This window comes from the organism of the source record quoted next, unplaced genomic scaffold, assembly GCF_019419815.1.
Source record: "Pyrus x bretschneideri cultivar Hongxiangsu unplaced genomic scaffold, Pyrus_bretschneideri_v1 Contig15, whole genome shotgun sequence".
Classification (NCBI taxonomy): Eukaryota; Viridiplantae; Streptophyta; class Magnoliopsida; order Rosales; family Rosaceae; genus Pyrus; species Pyrus x bretschneideri.
The window spans coordinates 7017155-7039763 of NW_025999446.1; the positions used below are offsets into that span (position 1 = coordinate 7017155).

Below are 22609 nucleotides of genomic sequence, written 5' to 3' on the forward strand. Positions count from 1 at the left end.
CCATAAACCCTAATTTTTCTAATATGCGCTAAAAGAACTATTAGCTTTGCCTCTAACTGATTGGCAAATGCTATTAGATTTGTCAATCTTCCACTGACACAAGAAACCTAATTTTTCTTATATGCACTAAAGACTTTATATTCCGTAAACTTTAAAAAATTCTTTTGCACTTTCTAAGAATAGCAAATCCCTCGATTCACTATCATAGTCAATAGTAACCTACAAAACAGAATCTGAATTCATAAAACACCCTTAATAATGCAAAGGTATGGAAAACTAAATATGAAGCACATATAATTCAAAGAAAAATTGAGATAAATTACGTTACAAAGATTGACGGTTCATTCTTCAATAAATATTCAACTGAAGCAAAAAACTACGAAAGCAAAGAAAAAAAATGTAGACGAGGAAAAATGAAAAAAAATTAACCATCTATGCCAGTAGTCGATGCCTTCAGTATGTCTCCACAATTTCTTAGGTTTTGACGTCAATTTTTTATCTAATAGGGTTTTGGTTTTTTAATTTATTTGGTTTTAAAGTTTGAAGGCATTTGTGTCTATTTAAGTGATAGTTTTGGATATATTTGAAAGTTTTTATAAAAACGACTATTTTTGAAATTAAGGCCAATGTTTGGCTATATTTGATAAATACTCATATCTATCCACCATTTAGAGGGAGAGTGTTTGAGTGAGTCAACTTTCCTATTTATTGTAAATTTGTAATTGATAGAATTTCCTCCTTAAATAGGAATTCCATGTACCTAGAGATCCTTGCACTTGTATATCCTTAAAGAAAAATACAACATAACAATTCAAACCATAAAACTCTCATATAGTTTTACACTTTTATATATCTACTCATTTGAAGAGAACATAACAAAGCAAAATTGCATGTCCTAACTGAATGAGATGAGGGCCAAAATTTTGGGCATATGGAACCCCTTCGCATGATTTAGCATGTATGCCAGCTTTCGAAAGCCGTACATACATTCATAGGGCAAAATCCAATTGTTTATTCTTTCAATCAAATCAAACTAACAAAAAAATAAAACAAAACACAACAAACTAAGACATTAAAAGCATCAATGTACATATGGCCAAACCATAACGAGTTAAAATGATAATTATAACGGACAAAAGGTCGACTAAATAACTACATATTTTGCTTCAATAATTTGATGGACCACAATCTTAATTCGAAAGTAAACCGAAACAAACCATAGATTTTGAAACAAATACCTCGATTTTGGGGCTCAATCGAGAAGGAGAGAATAAGAGAGTCGAGAACTCAAGATAGTATGGTGTGAGTCGTGGTGGCTGGAGTAAGATGAGAGGAGAGGGTATGGTGTGGTGGCCAGAGTCGAGACTTGGAGAAGGTTGGGGGAGAAGAGGTAGAGGTGGAGGAGAGGTAGAGGTGGAGGAGAGGTAGAGGCGGAGAGAACAAAGAGACAACTCGAGAGAGATGAGAGAGGGTTCAAAATGCTGAATGGTAGAATGTGAGAGACTGAGAAACTAAAACCTTAAGTTAGATGGACGTTTGAAATTAAATCTTAACCAATCTGACAGTCCACATAATTCCTAAACCTAATTTAAAATTATATATATATATATATATATATATATTAGTGTTCTAAAAATAGGCCTAGGCGGCGTCTAGGTGCTGGGTGGCGGAGCTCCTATCCGATTTAGACCAAAACGCTCAATTAGGCGGGCTAGGCGACGCTAGGCGGTTTGAATCTCACTATAATTTTTGCAACCGGATCTACAACTTCCGATAGCAGCAGAGCTCCGGCAAATTTTTGTAGCTTGTCTCTGTAAAGATGAGGGAAGAAAGAGTGTGAAGAGAGAGAGAGAGAGTATTAAACATTTCAATCTGTGGTGGCGCAAGTTGGATTTGAGATCCAATTTTGATGTTCTGAAAGTGAAAGGGCGAAGAAGAAGAAGAACGAAGATGAGGGAAGAGACCATGCCGATAGAGAGAGAGAGAGAGAGACTAAAAAATTCATTTTGAGGTTCTGAAAGGGCAAATAAGAAGAAACGAAATTTTCTAAGGTCAAAAGCAGGTGATGGGTCCATCTTGGGTGATGTGAAATAAGTAAGGTGGATAGCTAAGGGTCAGATGGTTTTAATTATGAAAACCACCGACTTGCGTGGGCTTTTTATATTTTTAAAAGTTTGAGACGTATATTATATGTATATAAATTATAAATTATTTAGATAATATTTTTTTTTTCCTAGGCAAGCATATTAGATATGTACATAAAACATTCATATATGTATGTTCTTCTATAAGAAATAACATATTATTCAATAATTATTTACATTTGATACAGTAAATTTAATTAATTCATATAATATATAAGAAATTTACCTAAATCCGCCAAGGCCGCCTAGATCCCTCCTAGCCGCCTAGGCGCTAGGCGCTAGCTCACCGCCTAACTAGCGCCTAATGTTTTTTAGAACCTTGATATATATATATATATATATATCTATTATATATATAAATATATATTATAAAATATGTTTCTATTCGGTTCGGGATTACTGAATGAAGACATATGAGATTCTTTTTGGGACTGATTCAGTTTCGGGTATTGAACAATATAAGATTTTCGATTTGAGACATTTTCGGTTCGGTTTAGTGACATTTTTAGTTCGGTTAGAGATTTTCAGTTATTTTTTCACCCCTAGAATTAGCTAGTTGCAGGGTCACAAGTCCTGGATGGGTTGTCCACAACAAACAAACGACACGACCCCCATCCTATCCATATAATCCACATAAATTATCCTAAACCCAATCTTTTTTTGTGAACCCAATCTTTTTTAGTTTTTTAATTTTTTTGGTCAATAAACCCAATCTTAAATAAATGAGTTCATTGACTATACCACACATAAATTATCCTAAACCCAATTTTTTGATAAATGAGTTCTGCATATCGTTTACTATATACCTATGCTCCTTGTTGCTTTCCCTCATATAACATAGCTCTTGCATTGCTCAAGTAAAGAAGGACAAAAATGTATAAAGTAGCAAACCCTTCAGAGTATCTGGTGATCACCGGGATCGGAATCACCGACATAAAGCTTGCAAAGAAGGCATGGATCCTCCCCGGCCAGTACTTCATAATCTTCGACGTGTCCCCCGTCAACTATACCTTCGAAGTCCAAGCCATGAGCTCGGAAAAGCTCCCCTTCATGCTGCCCGCCGTCTTCACCATCGGCCCACGGATCGATGACATCCACAGTCTCCAAAAGTACGCCAAGCTCATTTCCCGCCATGACAAGCTCTCTAGCCACGTGAAAGAGCTTGTTCAGGGGATCATTGAGGGTGAGACTCGTGTTCTCGCGGCCTCGATGACCATGGAGGAGGTGTTTAAGGGGACAAAAGAGTTTAAGCAAGAGGTGTTTGAGAAGGTTCAGTTGGAACTCAATCAGTTTGGGCTTTTGATTTATAATGCAAATGTCAAGCAGTTGGTGGATGTGCCGGGGCATGAGTATTTTAGTTACTTGGGGCAGAAAACACAGATGGAGGCGGCAAATCAGGCAAGGGTTGACGTGGCGGAGGCAAGAAAGAAGGGGGAGATAGGGTCGAAGATGAGGGAGGGCGAGACGCTGCAGTATGCGGCCAAGATTGACGCAGAGACGAAGATATATGGGACGAAGAGGGAGGGGGAGGGGAGGATGGCGGAGATTAAGGTGAAGGCGGAGGTCAAGGTGTATGAGAATGTGAGGGAGTGATGCGAACTAAGTAAGCACACAAATTAAAACCCTCTTGTGACAATTGTAGTAAAGATGCAAGTAGGGATCGTTCTAGACCGGGGATTAGGAGGGATTACTAAATCACTTGGAAACTGACTCAAAAACGTAAAACAAACGTTAAAAACACTAAACTAGACTCAAAGAATGTAAAACTAAACAATAAAATACTAAAGCAAATCAAAAGACTCAAAGAATACAAAACACTTATAAACACAAACTAAGACACTTTCTAACTAAATTGGACACTAAAGTAAAGGGGGATTGAGGTTTTGACGAAATTAAACTAAATGTAACGATTGTAATTTAAAGGCAGAATGTAAATATGAATGTGATGAAAATATGGATGAATGCTAGCTAGAAGGTTCTTCTCCACACATGTCACACTTGCATACAAAATGACTTTTAGTTGGTCTTTCGATAAATTATGGAACTCGACACTCCAAGTTAATTAGGTCCGCTTAAATTAACCTTCAAATTTCCCTAGAATCATTGAATTGGATGAATATGCATCGCAAACAAATTATTCCTAACAAGTTCTCTATATGAACAGCATGATAAAGATACAAGTTAGAATCATTACGTTCTTTGGAAATTATAAGCATCGACAAGGCATTTGTAACTATGAAAAGCATGATACTCTTGCCAGGAATTCAATTAACGCGATTGTTTATAAGCAACCTCCATTACTTGTGAATATAAGTTCATAACTATTAGGTGAAACTCACTTATATTCTAGCGTCAAATTCATGCATGAACATTAAGCGTGCACTCTCAATAAACATACACAAACAAGTTATCAATCAAACAGTTAAATGAATTGAATCCAACATTCATGAAATTCCAACCAAAAGTAATCAATTCATATTGCAAGTATAACCATGGTTTCCAATCACCCCCTAGCTAACTAGGGGGATTTAGCCTCTCATGTTCGCAAAAAGAGAAATACAATTGAATTTAAACATAAAGAACAAAGGATGGATTACACCTCGAACGCCCAACGAATCTACTTGAATTTCTGCGCGTCTAAGTCCTCTTTCCTCTTCTCCTTGCTGCGGCAGTGAGGTTAAATGGATGATTTGGATGTTATTTTGGGTTGGGGATGGATTTAGGGAGGATTGGTGGTGCGGCAAGGTGGTGGAATTATGGGGGAAAGCTGGAATTGGTGTTGCGGCTGTTTGTGAAAAAATCTGGAAGATGAATTAGGGTGCGGCTGTTTAGTGTGTGAAGGGGGCTGGAAATTAAGGGGTTAATATTAGGTTGAAAAATATCCTGGAATGCACGGCATTTTGGAGAGAATAATAAAAAATGGTGCTGCGGCTTTTTGGAATGGATGAAAGTGTAATGCACGGTTTATGGAATGGGAGAATTAGGTTGTGGCTGAATAGAAAATATGAATCAATCACGGCTCCCAGGGTGAATGGGATTTATTATGTGATGGTGCTGCGGGTAAAGGACTAAAAAAATTGGAATTATGGTGGCTCAATGATTAGGGTTAATGGAAAATGCACCGCTTAAAATATATGGTTTATTAGGGTTTTTGATAAATGGGGGGGGCCACGGCTGAATGGAATGGTGGGATTATGGGATGGTTTCCTTGCGGCTAAATGTGGGAAAAAGGATGGGAATGTGGGAAAAAGGATGGGATTTGCGGCTAGGGTTAGGAAAATGTATGATTTCAGAAAACTAACCCTAGCTTATTTAAAATTAAATCAAAGGCTTACGAAAATAGGAAATTAAAACATAAATATAAAGGTGCGGCTAGGAAGGGAAATAGGGCTAGGGCCTTGGTTTTGTGTCCTAAAGTGCCTATAAGGCCGTCAAAGTGGCTAGAAAATATGGACGTTTAAGTTTAGGAAAGGTTACCAAAACGGGAAACTTAGGGTTAACTTTCCTAAAATAGGAAACCTTGTTTGAGTAGGATTCCTCGTTTTGGTAAGAATTCATCGTTGGAGTATGATTTCATCGTTTCTTCAAGTCTTCAACTCATTCGTTCCTCTTTCGCTCCAAAAGACTCCAATTTGCATCTTCTTGCACACTTTGGCCTTATAATCTGAAAATACACAAAAGTGGCCTTAAACACTAAAACAACTAAGTAAACACAACATAAATGCACGAGAACAAGCTAATTAAGTCGCATGAATATGCTCCTATCAAATTCCCCCACACTTAACTTTTGCTAGTCCTCGAGCAAAACAAAACAACTAAAGTAAACAAAACGCAACAAAACAAACAAAACATAACCTAAACCTTCCAACGTTTGCCTCAGGGATTTCCAATGAAACATGACATGTCAAAGATCATTACTCACATAGCTTTTAGTCTTCCTTCCCCTCAAGCACATACTTAATCATAGTCACCATTCACTAGTTCGCATTTAATCAATTAAAACATATTTTGAATGTAGTAACATGCCTTAGAGAATTCCCTCAATTCCTCACTAGTTATGCACTCAATTTTCACTCAGATTTTCTGACTACACACCCTACACTAGTTATATGTGAGAAGATTGATGTAAACATGAAAGACTAGTACTCACATATGTTATAACAAAGAACGCAATTTCTGGAGTAATTAAACATGTTTAGATATGATCTCATGAATGGAATGCTACTACTTAGATGCGAGAACCAGTGACACCATATGCTCATACCAAATTCAAACTCCACAATTGAAATGCACAACACTCAAGATAGAAGTCAAGGGTTGTAACGGGGCCTGGGGTATTGGCTAACAACGAAAGGTAGGGATAAACAAAAGTTCTTTAAGCAATAGCAAGCAAAGTATTGAAATTAAGTCCTAGAATTCCCTTAGAATGCAGAAATCAACTTTTAAACAAATAGGGAAGATTCAAACAACTCTTAGGGCCTAATTCATTGTTTTGGGCCCTTACTTCAACAACCAATACTTTGGAACTCTTTTTCACTTCTTTTTTTTTCGTTCTTTTTTTTTTTTTTTTTTTTTTTTTTTTTTTTCTTTCTAGCCATGCCTATGGCACATAAACTCACATCAATAATCTTTCCCCCACACTTATTTCCTGCAACACATTAATCAAAAGGAATTCATTGCTTACTATGCTTCAAGAACAAGGGTAAGGATGGTCCTAATCTAGGCTAGGTGAGGAAAACATGAGTTAACAAATAATGAAGGCTAACAAGGCTCAATGGGGTTAAATCCTACAAAACAAATGAAAAGGGAAATATGGCAATTTGGCTATGGTGTTCACTACACAACTTCATCTTGAATATGTGTTATGCAAATCAATGACATGCTTTGAATGAAATGGGCATGAGTTCTAGCATTTGGAACTAAGTGATGAAACGCCTTCTAAGTAGTAACCAAGCAATGAATAATGAGATCATGCAATGACTTAGAAAACAATGATGAACAGATTACAACTCTCCAAATAACGTTTAGGCTCAAGTCTCACAGGGATGTAGCATTAGTTTGAGTTCATTCCTTCAAGCATGTTACAAAAACTAATTTTTATCATTTGTGATTACATGTGAATTCGTAAACTATAACGACAACCAAGCATAAACCAAAGAGTATATCAAACGTCCATCCATGTTTGTAACTTTCTTTAACCATCATGCAATTAAAAACCAAATCCTCATCATTGTGTTGGAAGGTACCCTACGACACAAACAAACACACAAAAATAACTCTTTTTGGGTTTTTAAAAACAATTTTTCAAATTTTTATGGTATTTTCGGATTTTTAAGTCAACACACTCTAAAATACTCTAAAATAGCTTAAAAACACTTAAAACAGTGGGAAACAAGTTTAGACATGCTAGGTGGTAATACCCTACGAATTTCATGCACAAATATCTCAAAACAGAATGTTACCCCCCCACACTTAAACTAAACGTTGTCCTCAATGTTTTAGACACAATTAAAAACACAATACACATAACATAAAGTAAGCAACAAAGGAAAGGGTTTAGGGACGCAAATCTGAGTGTGGAGCGATTCCCAAGTTCTTCCTTTGTTGATTGCATGGGTTGCCTCCCACGAAGCGCTTGCTTTAACGTTTTCCAGCCGGACGATGCTTCCATTCAAACTTTACTAGGGCCCACAGCTTCCAAGGGTATGTCATCCACGGCATGCTCCACAAAGGTGTCATAATAGGGCTTCAAACGATGCCCGTTCACCTTGAATTCATGTCCCGTTTTCAAGCTTTGGATTTGGACTGCACCATGAACAAAAACATCAGTAATAACAAATGGTCCAATCCACTTAGAACGTAACTTACCAGGAAACAAACGTAAACGGGAATTGAACAATAGCACTTTCTGCCCAATTGAGAATGATTTCCCACGGATCATGTTGTCATGGAAAGCTTTGGTCTTTTGCTTGTAAATGCTTGCATTATCATACGCCTCGTGCCTTATCTCATCAAGCTCATTTAATTGCCATCTCCTTTGACTTCCTGCTTCATCGAGGTTCATGTTAAACTTCTTGATGGCCCAAAGTGCTTTATGCTCCAATTCAACGGGAAGATGGCACGCCTTGCCATAGACAAGTCGAAAGGGGGACATCCCAATGGGAGTTTTGTACGCCGTACGATACGCCCAAAGTGCATCATCTAACCGTAAGCTCCAATCCTTCCTTGTTGGCCCAACAGTCTTCTCAAGTATTTGCTTGATCTCTCGGTTGGAAACCTCGGCTTGGCCATTCGTTTGAGGATGGTAAGGTGTAGAAACCTTATGGGTGACATGGTATTTCCTCAATAACGCTTCAATGGTCCGATTGCAAAAGTGTGACCCTCCATCACTAATGATCACTCGTGGCATTCCAAACCTTGCAAAAATGTTAGTTCTAATAAACTCTGCAACCACTTTAGAATCATTAGTCCGGGTGGCCTTGGCTTCCACCCATTTTGACACATAATCAACCGCAACCAAAATATACATGAAACCATACGATGAAGGGAAGGGACCCATAAAATCAATACCCCAAACATCAAAAATTTCAACATTTAGGATAGAAACCTGCGGCATTTGGTCCTTTGCACTAATACCACCCATTCTTTGGCATTTATCACATGTTAAGCAAAATGTTCTAGCATCCTTAAAAATACTAGGCCAATAAAATCCACATTGTAACACTTTGAGGGCCGTGCGTTGTGTGCCAAAGTGCCCTCCACATGCATATGTATGACAAAAACTCAAGATTGAATGACATTCAGAATCATGCACACAACGACGTATAATCTGATCGGGACAAAATTTCCATAAGTATGGATCATCCCACACATAAAACCGTGCATCATGCCTAAGTTTGTCACGTTGGTGCCTATTGAACTCACTTGGAATACGTTTTGACACCAAAAAATTAACTATATCGGCATACCAAGGTGTACTAACCTTTATGGACAGCAATTGTTCATCGGGGAATGTCTCTGCAATGGGTAGGGACTCCTCATTATGCACCATTCGGCTTAGGTGGTCAGCCACCATATTCTCCACACCCTTCTTATCCCGAATCTCAATGTCAAACTCTTGTAAGAGCAAAAACCATCGAATTAGTCTAGGCTTGGCCTCCTTCTTCGTGAGCAAATACTTGAGAGCTGCATGATCAGTAAAAATAATAACTTTAGTCCCAAGTAAGTATGACCGAAACTTATCTAATGCAAATACCACAGCAAGTAATTCTTTTTCAGTGGTTGAGTAATTTAATTGAGCATCATTTAATGTTCTAGATGCATAATAAATAACATGAGGTTGTTTGTCCTTTCGCTGCCCCAAAACAGCACCAATCGCATAGTCCGAAGCATCGCACATCAACTCGAATGGAAGGCTCCAATCTGGAGGTGTGATAATGGGAGCCGAAGTGAGAGCCTCCTTGAGGTGCTTGAATGCCGTGGAACATGCTTCATCAAACTCAAACGCCACCTCTTTTTGCAGCAATCGGCATAATGGCTGTGCAATCTTTGAGAAATCCTTTATGAACCGCCTATAAAAACCTGCATGGCCAAGAAACGAACGAACCTCTCTAACCGAAGTTGGAGAGGGTAAGTGACGAACAAGGTCTACCTTAGATTTATCTACTTCAATGCCTTTTTTAGAAATAATATGGCCTAGAACAATACCTTGTTTAACCATGAAGTGACATTTTTCCCAATTGAGCACAAGATTTGTTTCAACACAACGGTTCAAAATCAAACTAAGATTACTCAAACAACCATCAAATGAATTACCAAACACACTGAAATCATCCATAAAAACCTCAATAATTTTCTCTACATAATCAGAAAATATGCTCATCATGCATCTTTGAAATGTAGCAGGTGCATTACATAAACCAAATGGCATGCGACGATAAGCAAATGTACCAAAGGGGCATGTAAAAGTAGTCTTTTCTTGATCATTCGGGGCAATAACAATTTGATTATAACCAGAATATCCATCAAGAAAACAATAAAATGAATGACCCGCTAACCTTTCCAACATTTGATCTAGGAACGGCAATGGGAAGTGGTCCTTCCTCGTGGTAGCATTTATCTTCCTATAGTCCGTGCATACGCGCCAACCGGTTTGGATTCGGGTGGGCACTAGCTCATTCTCCGCGTTCTCCACAACCGTCACTCCAGATTTCTTCGGCACACATTGGATCGGTGACACCCACTTACTATCCGAGATTGGATAGATAACTCCACAATCTAACAGCTTGATTATCTCCTTCTTCACAACTTCCATCATCGGAGGGTTAAGACGGCGTTGAGCCTCTCTAGTTGGTTTGGCCCCCTCCTCAAGAAATATGTGATGCATGCATGTAGCGGGACTAATACCTTTGATATCGGCCAACGTCCAACCTAGGGCAGATTTGAACTCCTTCAAAACACGCACTAGTTTCTCCTCTTCTTGTGCCGTGAGTGATGAAGAAATGATGGCCGGTAATGTCTCCTCTTCCCCCAAGAAAATGTACTTCAAATGGCCCGGTAATGGTTTGAGATCAAGGGTAGGTGCCTGAATGATAGATGGAAGCAATTTGTTAGTCGAAATGGGAATGGACTCACGGTTAGTATACTTACCATCAAGCTTAGGTGAGGACTCAAGGGCAGCCACAACTTCAAGTAATTCCTCACTAGGGGGCACGGCATAGGATGACTCTTGTATGCCGTGGGCATGCATGCAATCTGTCCCCTTTGTTTTGAGTTCCATGCCTCGTGTAATGACTTTTTCAAGCGCATCGTCATTCAAATCGTCGAGATATCCCTGCGCCAAAGAGTCAATTATATCAATAGAAAAGCATGAATGGTCCTCACTAGGGTATTTAATGGAATCAGAAAGATTAAAATTAACAACTTCCCCATCGAATTCCATGGACAAAGTTCCACTATACACGTCAATCTTCGTCCGGGCCGTCTTCATGAATGGCCTTCCAAGTAGAATGGGCAGCGAAGGAGCATGGTCCGATTCATCCATTTCAAGGACATAGAAATCCGCAGGGAAGACCAAATGATTAACCTGTACAAGAACATCTTCCAAAACTCCCTTTGGATAGGCGTTAGATCTATCGGCCAATTGTATTATTACCCCATCATTTTTCAATGCTCCTAAGTTCATAGATGCATAAATGGAATATGGCATAACATTTATAGAAGCACCTAAATCAAGCATGGCAGATTCAAATCTAGTATTCCCAATGACACAAGGAATGGTAAAACTACCTGGATCCTTGCATTTGGGCGGTAGTTTGCGTTGCAAGATGGCGGACACATTCTCACCTACCTTTACCACTTCCTTGGTCGACATCCTCTTCCTCGTGTTGCAAAGCTCCTTTAAGAACTTGGCATACCTCGGGACTTGCTTGATTGCATCCAACAGGGGTATGTTCACTTGAACTTTACGAAACGTCTCAAGGATGTCCTTTTCAGCTTCTTCTTTCTTCGTTTGCCTGAACCTACTAGGAAAAGGGACATTCGAAGGGAAAACATTAGTAGGAACTGAATTTAACACATTTTTACCTTTATTGGCCGAATTGGACAATTTGGGGTCATTTGAAGCTTGCGGCAAAGGTATGTCCACCTTTGTCGTGGGTTGCCTTGATTCCTCCTCTTTGATTCTTCGTTTTTCATCCTCTTCGGGGCTTGATGGTGATGGTGTAGGACCTGCCCCGACTTCTTTTCCACTTCTCAATAGTATGGCCTTTGCGCTTTCGAAGCCTCCCTTCGGATTTGGAATGGTGGAACTAGGGAGTTGTCCGGGATCTCGAAACTTACCTACAAACTCGGCAATCTGCCCAATTTGTTTCTCAAGTTGATCCACCCTCTTATCTTGGTTTTGCATAGCCTTCGCTTGATCTTCCTGCCCATTAGACAACTTAGTTAGTATCTTAAGAAGTGCATCATTGTCAAGAGACGTACCTGAGGCACTTGGGCCGGATTGGGCTTGATTTTGGGGTGGGCCGTAGGTTTTGGGAAAGAACCCCGGAGGTTGTTGCCTAAAGCCTCCTTGGTTCTGAGGTTGCTGGGAATCCCTCCACTTGAAATTTGGGTGGTCTCGCCACCCCGGATTATACGTGTTGGAGTATGGATCATGTCTTGACTGATTTTGGCTTTGAAACCCAATGGCATTCGCACTCTCCCATCCGCCATTCTCGATGAGTTGAGGACACTTTTCGGAGGCATGTCCTTGGATAGAACATACGCCACATACCACAGGTCCTTGCATCTTCATTCCCTCGGCCATCTGTGAAACAATAGAAGTAAGATTAGCCAATTGTGAATGAAGATCGGACGTTGAACTTACCTCATGTACTTGGTGCCGTGGGGGTCCTCTTTGGCCTACTCCCTCATACTGTTGAGCATTCAATGCTCGGTTCGCGATCAAGACCTTGGCATCCCTGGGCGTTTTGTCCACCAATGCTCCACCCGCCGATGCGTCAAGCATTTGACGTTCTAGAGGTAGGAGCCCCTCGTAGAAATATTGCAAGAGCAACTCCTCCTTCATCTGATGCTGTGGACAAGAAGCAACCAGTGATTTAAATCGTTCATAATACGAAGGAAAAGACTCACCTTCTTCTTGCTGGATACCACTTATCCTTTTTCGTAAAAGGATGATTCGAGAAGTTGGGAAAAACTTCTCCAGAAAGGCCCTCTTCATGCTCTCCCACGATGTGACGGTTCCGGGAGCTAAATCGTACAACCAATCCTTGGCTTTGTCCATCAAAGAAAATGGAAAAGCCTTCATCTTCAATATACTTCCATCAACGTTGACGGGAGTCATACTTGAGCACACCACCTCAAATTCCTTTAGGTGCTTGTTCGGATCCTCCATGGACAACCCATGGTACTTCGGAATATGATGGAGCAAGCTTGACTTCAACTCAAACTCCTCGGACTTCCCTTCGGCCGGTGGGGGATATTGGATGCACAAGGGTGCTGCATTAGCCAATCCCGAAGCGGAAAGCTCCTTAAGTGTCCGGTTGTCTACGGCCATGTCTTGTGGCTCCTCAAAGATCCCTGCCGTGGCCTCTTCTTCCTCTTCTAGGCCTTGTTCGTCAAGCTCAGGTTCCGGGCTTGGCGGATTTGATTCGTGATGCTTCTTCCTTCGTCTCAAAGTCCTCTCAAAGTCACTGTCAAAGTCCGAGATACGCTCACGAATTGGTTGAGAACTCCGAGTCATGCACTAGTACCTAAAACAAGGAAAACAAAACAAAATCAGAAACTTCAACAAAATAAATAAATAAACAGAAATTAAACAATCCAAGGGATTAGCAAAGTTGCTAATCCCCGGCAACGGCGCCAAAAATTTGATGCGAACTAAGTAAGCACACAAATTAAAACCCTCTTGTGACAATTGTAGTAAAGATGCAAGTAGGGATCGTTCTAGACCGGGGATTAGGAGGGATTACTAAATCACTTGGAAACTGACTCAAAAACGTAAAACAAACGTTAAAAACACTAAACTAGACTCAAAGAATGTAAAACTAAACAATAAAATACTAAAACAAATCAAAAGACTCAAAGAATACAAAACACTTATAAACACAAACTAAGACACTTTCTAACTAAATTGGACACTAAAGTAAAGGGGGATTGAGGTTTTGACGAAATTAAACTAAATGTAACGATTGTAATTTAAAGGCAGAATGTAAATATGAATGTGATGAAAATATGGATGAATGCTAGCTAGAAGGTTCTTCTCCACACATGTCACACTTGCATACAAAATGACTTTTAGTTGGTCTTTCGATAAATTATGGAACTCGACACTCCAAGTTAATTAGGTCCGCTTAAATTAACCTTCAAATTTCCCTAGAATCATTGAATTGGATGAATATGCATCGCAAACAAATTATTCCTAACAAGTTCTCTATATGAACAGCATGATAAAGATACAAGTTAGAATCATTACGTTCTTTGGAAATTATAAGCATCGACAAGGCATTTGTAACTATGAAAAGCATGATACTCTTGCCAGGAATTCAATTAACGCGATTGTTTATAAGCAACCTCCACTACTTGTGAATATAAGTTCATAACTATTAGGTGAAACTCACTTATATTCTAGCGTCAAATTCATGCATGAACATTAAGCGTGCACTCTCAATAAACATACACAAACAAGTTATCAATCAAACAGTTAAATGAATTGAATCCAACATTCATGAAATTCCAACCAAAAGTAATCAATTCATATTGCAAGTATAACCATGGTTTCGAATCACCCCCTAGCTAACTAGGGGGATTTAGCCTCTCATGTTCGCAAAAAGAGAAATACAATTGAATTTAAACATAAAGAACAAAGGATGGATTACACCTCGAACGCCCAACGAATCTACTTGAATTTCTGCGCGTCTAAGTCCTCTTTCCTCTTCTCCTTGCTGCGGCAGTGAGGTTAAATGGATGATTTGGATGTTATTTTGGGTTGGGGATGGATTTAGGGAGGATTGGTGGTGCGGCAAGGTGGTGGAATTATGGGGGAAAGCTGGAATTGGTGTTGCGGCTGTTTGTGAAAAAAATTGGAAGATGAATTAGGGTGCGGCTGTTTAGTGTGTGAAGGGGGCTGGAAATTAAGGGGTTAATATTAGGTTGAAAAATATCCTGGAATGCACGGCATTTTGGAGAGAATAATAAAAAATGGTGCTGCGGCTTTTTGGAATGGATGAAAGTGTAATGCACGGTTTATGGAATGGGAGAATTAGGTTGTGGCTGAATAGAAAATATGAATCAATCACGGCTCCCAGGGTGAATGGGATTTATTATGTGATGGTGCTGCGGGTAAAGGACTAAAAAAATTGGAATTATGGTGGCTCAATGATTAGGGTTAATGGAAAATGCACCGCTTAAAATATATGGTTTATTAGGGTTTTTGATAAATGGGGGGGGGGGGGGGCCACGGCTGAATGGAATGGTGGGATTATGGGATGGTTTCCTTGCGGCTAAATGTGGGAAAAAGGATGGGAATGTGGGAAAAAGGATGGGATTTGCGGCTAGGGTTAGGAAAATGTATGATTTCAGAAAACTAACCCTAGCTTATTTAAAATTAAATCAAAGGCTTACGAAAATAGGAAATTAAAACATAAATATAAAGGTGCGGCTAGGAAGGGAAATAGGGCTAGGGCCTTGGTTTTGTGTCCTAAAGTGCCTATAAGGCCGTCAAAGTGGCTAGAAAATATGGACGTTTAAGTTTAGGAAAGGTTACCAAAACGGGAAACTTAGGGTTAACTTTCCTAAAATAGGAAACCTTGTTTGAGTAGGATTCCTCGTTTTGGTAAGAATTCATCGTTGGAGTATGATTTCATCGTTTCTTCAAGTCTTCAACTCATTCGTTCCTCTTTCGCTCCAAAAGACTCCAATTTGCATCTTCTTGCACACTTTGGCCTTATAATCTGAAAATACACAAAAGTGGCCTTAAACACTAAAACAACTAAGTAAACACAACATAAATGCACGAGAACAAGCTAATTAAGTCGCATGAATATGCTCCTATCAGGGAGGCTGAGGTGGCTGAGGCAAATGCTGAGCTGGCCAAGAAGAAGGCCGGGTGGGCGAAAGAGGCGCAGGTGGCGGAGCTGGAGGCCGCAAAGGCTGTGGCATTGAGGGATGCCGAGTTGCAAACGGAGGTTGAGAGGATGAATGCCTTGACTAGGACCGAGAAGCTAAAGGCTGAGTTCTTGAGCAAGGCTAGCGTTGAGTATGAAACAAAGGTATCTAATATATATATATATATATATATATATATATTTTTTTTTTTTTTTGCGTTTAAAAATAAAATATGCTACTCGTTTTTTTATTCTAATTAAATCTTCTTTAGTGATTTTTTTTTATTCTAGTTAGTTCACAATTTCTTAGCCTTTTTCTTTCTACTCTAAAATCTCGATTAAGTTAACTGAGTAGTGGCTCTTTCCCACAGTGATGAAAAAGAGTTGAGCCATTGCGTGACAGGATGAGTTTGAACCTCGCTAGTGGCTAATCTAACAAAATCTATCGTTTAACAAAAAAATAAACTGAGCAGTAATTAATCTCATATCTTGATTAAGTTAATTGAGTAGTAATTATCTCAAATCTCGATTAAGTTAACTGAATAGTAATTAATCTTTATAAGATCTTTATTTAATTCTCGAATAATGCCAAGGAGACTAAAATTGCAAACTAAATGATGTGAAACCAATAGAAATGAGCACGTCCATCAACATTTAACTGATAAACCAATCATCAACTTCCATATCCTTTAGTTTCTAAATTGAGTCTCCCTAGCATTACTCTTAATTCTCTATATCTTAGACTATGATTAATATTGATGTCTGGTTTCTCTTATTAGTCTCAATATAATTGTCTTTAGTATGTGTCTTGAAGTTTCTCAACGTATGAGTTGGTGATACTTGATTTTGGAATATGTAACTCATCTATTAGATGTTTTGGGTTAGAGTTTGTTAGAGGTTCACTAACATGAAATTCTAACTCTGTCACTGTCTCAACCCACATCATCTAACAAATCCATGCATATTGGAGTTTCAAAAGCTATTTTTTGTTGATGGACATAATCCTTCCCTTTGCTTATATCCATTAGTTCCAAATCCACACACGCACGCGCGCACACATATATAAATAGATTTGGAATTAATTGACGACGGTTGGTTGATTAGTAAAGTTATTGTGTCAAAGCTTTATCTAACAACAGTGTTCATAAACAAATTAAAGGTACAAGAGGCAGATTGGGAGTTATACAACAAACAAAAAGCCTCAGAGGCAATTCGTTTCCAAAGGGAGAAAGAGGCAGAGGCCAAAAAGGCATTGGCGGAGGCAGAATTCTATGCACGTCAACAAGTTGCCGACGGAGAATTTTATGCAAAGAAAAAAGAGGCTGAGGGACTCATGGCCCTTGGACAAGCTCAAGGTGCTTATCTACGCCACCTTTTGGATGCAGTTGGAGGAAACTATGCAGCCATGAGAGACTTTATGATGATCAACAGTGGCATGTTTCAAGAAATTGCTAAGATCAATGCCGAGGCCATGCGCGGACTTCAGCCGAAAATCAGCATTTGGACAAATGGCGGGGGAGAGGGTGGTGATGGTGGTGCAAGTGGGGCAATGAAGGAGGTTGCCGGAGTTTACAAGATGCTGCCACCATTGTTCAAGACGGTTCATGAACAAACCGGCATGTCGCCTCCGGCTTGGATGGGCACTTTGGAAAATTCCCACTCTAGCAACTAAACTCTCAATTGAGTCCGAGGGTACTTTTACATGTGTTGTGAATGAGAATTATCCGAGCGTATGTATATAAAAAACATCGAGTTGTTGATGTCAAATGACATATTCAGGATACCAAGTAATAAATTGACTGAGAAGTTTAATTCTTATACAATGCACCTCCCTAATCCTTGGTTGGAAGAATATTTCTCTAGATAATACTTGCATCCCTTTCTCGTGGGATGAACTCATACCTTGACACATGTTACTTTTGTTTAAAAGAAAACAATCCCTAAATTCTAGAAACACTAATCTCTTAGGGTCCGTCGAATAACGTTTTACAAAACGAAATGACAAGGACGATGGATTCGAACGTGATTCCTTAAGGGCGTTTTCATCTTTCCAAAGCGGACGAATCGCTATTTTTATTTGTCTTTTGTGTTTTTCACCAACATCAAAAGTTAAGAGGACTACAGTTAACCAAAACATAGGAGTTATCAAGTTTATGCAGCCACATCCACACCACACGATTTAAAATCAAAGGGAAACCCACAATTCCAATCAAGGGGAAAATCCCAACATTTGTTCGCAAAAGATAAATTCATAGGTAGGAGAAAGCAAATGTAGTCATCTTCGTATTCGATCATCAAATGACTCAACGGCTCTGTCCAAGCTCGTGCATTACCTATACATGTAACTTAATCATTCACAAAATGAATTCGTGTTCATGTTTGTATAATTTGGTCATACGAACAACTGAATTCAAGTGTATGACACGACGTGTGCAACCCAAGTTGATTAGCGAGACATGGCAATTCTCACCAACTTTTCTGTAAGTGGCATCTGTACCAAAAGGCGGCGCAGCTTTGTTATATACAGACTCAGTGTCTACACCAGCTCCAACCAGCTCTTTTACCTATTCCCCCCAATTGGGAATGTTTGCTGTGGCTTCATTCACCATTTTCACCAGGGTCACCAACACGTTTAAATTTCGAGACAAGATGGAATAAGCAGGGGCAAAGCAATATCAGTTATGTTATTCGCTAGCGTAACCAATTATGCAGAAACACTACTACTACTAGGTGATGATACATACCACACTTTCTGGAACACCATGTGGAGGCATGGTAAGGTTTCTAGGCGGTGCGACAGTATCATAAGACCTTTTATCAAATCTCCATTCTCCAATTTTCCCATATGTTAGTTCACCCTGATATCAGAATATCAAAACCAGACATTAAAGAGCTGAAAGTATTCATTTGAAAACTGAAGACACGTATTGGGCAGTAAATCGAACTGTCAGAAATAAAATAAAAGTATACAAGAGCTTATCGTACATACTACCTTCATATTATAGTCACATCCATAAGTGTAATGAATTATGAACTTCTTGCCAATTTTTTTATCCCACGGAGGCTGATATACATCAGAAAAATAGTAATGCTGGTAAGTTAAACGGTAGTAGTAAATAATGAAATATATAAACAAATCAATTAATCTTGTAGAAGGTAACAAATGGCTAAATTCAAAATTACGTAATAACTTGCAATCGAGATAAGTTATACGTTCAAAGAAAGAAAAGGGGTTCTAAACCTGAAGCATGATGTCCTTGTATAAGATATTACCAACCCCATGGTGAGCAGATGCAACAGCATAAGCATACCTATATCATGATGCAAAACTAACTTATAAGGTCAAGGAGTGTTCTGATAACTAATTTAGTTAACCGGCTGGAACGTCATCAAAGAACTAAATTAACTAGTGAGAGCTCACATTTCAAGAACCCAACCAAAAGCTTTATCTGTCTCAGGATCCTTCTTCATTGCCAAAGAAACATTCATCCACGTGGGAGCAATTTTCTTGAGAGATTCCTAATATGATTTATTTTAAAAAGAAAAGTCAAAACACCATAAACCTAAAGATAACTGTTGTTATAACTGGGAGAGACGACAAGTTTAATACCTTCCCAACGATAACGGGAGAATTTCCAATTGGATCAATTTTAGTTATTGGTCCCTTGTCCTCAGAGAAGTATTTCCGGAGGACTGACTCCCATCCTATCCAAGATTTTCGATTTGAGACATTTTCGGTTCGGTTTCGAGACATTTTTGGTTCGGTTAGAGATTTTCGGTATCATTTTCACCCCTAGAATTAGCTAGTTGCAGGCTCACAAGTCCTGGATGGTTTGTCCACAACAAACAAATGACACGACTCCCATCCTATCCATATAATACTAGCCTATCCTATCCAAAGTACCGACTCCCATTCTGTTTTGCATGCATTGGATGGGATTTGTTACGCCTGGCAAACGGGTCGTGTTTGTCGTGTTCGTGTCGTTTTCGTGTAACACTTGTTATCTTAACGGGTCGTGTCGTGTCACACCCGTTATGACCCGTTAAGAAAAAAAATATATTTTTTTTTTAAATTTGCACATATCACACATTGCCACATAAATATTACTTCAAAACATTAAAACATTTGTCGTTTAAGTACTATATCTACATTCGAAAATAAGAGCCTAATAAAAAAAATAATACATACACTACTAATCTATTACAAATATTAAATGTGCAAGGATATGCAAAATGGAAGAGTTTTTGTTTTCAAGATTGTAAGTCTTTCTCAAAAGTTTACACCTCTATCTACAAAATCTTCAATTTACATCGATCATTATGAAATTATATTGAAACTTTGGCTTCATCTATTGCCTTGAAGAGTTATGTTGAAGATGTTTTCAGTAAGGTTTTCCACGTCAGAACTCTCTTCCGCATAAACTAAGTATAGAAAAACCAAAAATTAAAAATCATTCAAATTATGAGAAGTTTACCAAAATAATTATGAAAAGAAATAAAATAATAATACTATACCATATAAAAATATATTAAAATAACCGTTAAATCGTGATTTTTCGTATATAACCGTCGAAAAGCTTTGTTCCATTCCTTGATCTCTGAATGTTTGTTTTTTGTGATTTTTTGTTGATGTGATCTCCAAGCATATACAAACAAGTTTGACGGTTTGGATTGTTGAAATTAGTTTTGGAGAATTCGTATCCCAACAAAACGATAGATTGACTAACACTTAGAGTTTATTTATACTTTCATTAAGTACAACATAAGATTTTGTGGTATCCACTTGTGTAAATATTTTAAATTGAAGATCGAATTCATTCATTGTATTCATATAGGGTCAAGGAGTGTACCTGTAAAAAATCATCAAAATCGGAGTTAAAATAACCGTTAAATCATGATTTTTCGTATATAACCGTCGAAAAGCTTTGTTCCATTCCTTGATCTCTGAATGTTTGTTTTTTGTGATTTTTTGTTGATGTGATCTCCAAGCATATACAAACAAGTTTGATGGTTTGGATTGTTGAAATTAGTTTTGGAGAATTCGTATCCCAACAAAACGATAGATTGACTAACACTTAGAGTTTATTTATACTTTCATTAAGTACAACATAAGATTTTGTGGTATCCACTTGTGTAAATATTTTAAATTGAAGATCGAATTCATTCATTGTATTCATATAGGGTCAAGGAGTGTACCTGTAAAAAATCATCAAAATCGGAGTTAAAATAACCGTTAAATCATGATTTTTCGTTTATAACCGTCGAAAAGCTTTGTTCCTTTACTTGATCTTTGAATGTTTGTTTTTTGTGATTTTTTGTTGATGTGATCTCCAAGCATATACAAACAAGTTTGACGGTTTGGATTGTTGAAATTAGTTTTGGAGAATTCGTATCCCAACAAAACGATAGATTGACTAACACTTAGAGTTTATTTATACTTTCATTAAGTACAACATAAGATTTTGTGGTATCCACTTGTGTAAATATTTTAAATTGAAGATCGAATTCATTCATTGTATTCATATAGGGTCAAGGAGTGTACCTGTAAAAAATCATCAAAATCGGAGTTAAAATAACCGTTAAATCATGATTTTTCGTTTATAACCGTCGAAAAGCTTTGTCCCGTTACTTGATCTTTGAATGTTTGTTTTTTGTAATTTTTTGTTGATGTGATCTCCAAGCATATACAAACAAGTTTGACGATTTGGATCGTTGAAATTAGTTTTGGAGAATTCGTATCCCAACAAAACGATAGATTAACTAACACTTAGAGTTTATTTATACTTTCATTAAGTACAACATAAGATTTTGTGGTATCCACTTGTGTAAATATTTTAAATTGAGGATTGAATTCATTCATTGTATTCATATAGGGTCAAGGAGTGTACCTGTAAAAAATCATCAAAATCGGAGTTAAAATAACCGTTAAATTGTGATTTTTCGTTTATAACCGTCGAAAAGGTTTGTCCCGTTACTTGATCTCTAAATGTTATTTTTTTGTGATTTTTTGTTGATGTGATCTCCAAGCATATACAAACAAGTTGACGGTTTGGATCGTTGAAATTAGTTTTGGAGAATTCGTATCCCATCAAAACGATAGATTAACTAACACTTAAGAGTTTATTTATACTTTCATTAAGTATAACATAAGATTTTGTGGTATCCACTTGTGTAAATATTTTAAATTGAAGATCGAATTCATTCATTGTATTCATATAGGATCAAGGAATGTACCTGTAAAAAATCATCAAAATCGGAGTTAAAATAACCGTTAAATCGTGATTTTTCGTTTATAACCGTCGAAAAGATTTGTCCCTGATAGGAGCATAATTAGGCGACTTACTTAGCTTGTTTTCGTGCATTTATATTGTTAATTCCTAGTTGTTTTAGTAGTTTAAGCCATTTTCGTGTGTTTTTAGGTTCATATGGCAAAGGGAGCAAGAAAGTGCATTTTGAGGCTATTTGGAGCATTTTTGGGCATGGATTGGATAGCTTAATCATGGAGCAAAGAGGATGGACGAAATTGAAGCCTTGCATGCTCTTTAGGACATAAAACAAAGGGCCTAGCCCAATCAAACAATCCTTTGAGCCATGCAAAACCCCTAGCCCAATCAAACAATCCATCAATTCACATGCAAAACCACCATTTCCAACCCACATGCACCCAAACACTTCCTTGTTGCCATGCCTTTCCCTTCCACTTTCCAACCTTTCCAAATGCAATTTCATCAACACATGCATTTCCTTCATCATTTCCAACCCACATGCACCCAAACAAAGCCAACCTAGCTAACCCTACATGCATTATTTATTCACTCTTCATCATTGCATTCATCACCAAAGAACTCCCCACCATTG

At 38.2% G+C, this 22609-nt stretch overlaps 2 protein-coding genes across 2 annotated transcripts; one reads left to right on the forward strand and one right to left on the reverse strand.

Moving 5' to 3' along the window:
- Positions 1-2899: 2899 nt before the first annotated feature.
- On the forward strand, positions 2900-17479 carry LOC103952491 (flotillin-like protein 4). The gene is made up of 3 exons (XM_048580512.1): positions 2900-3730; positions 15703-15916; positions 16911-17479. The coding sequence occupies exons 1-3, from the start codon at positions 3018-3020 to the stop codon at positions 17421-17423; spliced, it is 1440 nt and encodes a 479-aa protein (XP_048436469.1). The 5' UTR covers positions 2900-3017; the 3' UTR covers positions 17424-17479.
- A 528-nt stretch (positions 17480-18007) lies between these two features.
- LOC103952468 (hydroxyproline O-arabinosyltransferase 1-like) lies at positions 18008-19520 on the reverse strand. The gene is made up of 6 exons (XM_048580515.1): positions 19362-19520; positions 19173-19270; positions 18993-19062; positions 18744-18815; positions 18496-18609; positions 18008-18375 (listed from the first exon to the last, which is right to left on the reverse strand). The coding sequence occupies exons 1-6, from the start codon at positions 19503-19505 to the stop codon at positions 18316-18318; spliced, it is 558 nt and encodes a 185-aa protein (XP_048436472.1). The 5' UTR covers positions 19506-19520; the 3' UTR covers positions 18008-18315.
- Between the last annotated feature and the right edge of the window lie 3089 nt (positions 19521-22609).

Excerpts from the sequence above, each read along its gene's own strand:
- LOC103952491 (XM_048580512.1), top strand. The coding sequence starts at position 3,018 with ATGTATAAAGTAGCAAACCCTTCAGAGTATCTGGTGATCACCGGGATC. Across the intron at positions 3,731-15,702 it reads AAGGTGTATGAGAATGTGAG|GGAGGCTGAGGTGGCTGAGG; the intron begins GGAGTGATGCGA and ends TGCTCCTATCAG. Across the intron at positions 15,917-16,910 it reads GCGTTGAGTATGAAACAAAG|GTACAAGAGGCAGATTGGGA; the intron begins GTATCTAATATA and ends AACAAATTAAAG.
- LOC103952468 (XM_048580515.1), bottom strand. The coding sequence starts at position 19,505 with ATGTCTCGAAACCGAACCGAAAATGTCTCAAATCGAAAATCTTGGATA. Across the intron at positions 18,816-18,992 it reads ACAAGGACATCATGCTTCAG|CCTCCGTGGGATAAAAAAAT; the intron begins GTTTAGAACCCC and ends GATGTATATCAG. Across the intron at positions 18,610-18,743 it reads GATGTGACTATAATATGAAG|GGTGAACTAACATATGGGAA; the intron begins GTAGTATGTACG and ends TTCTGATATCAG.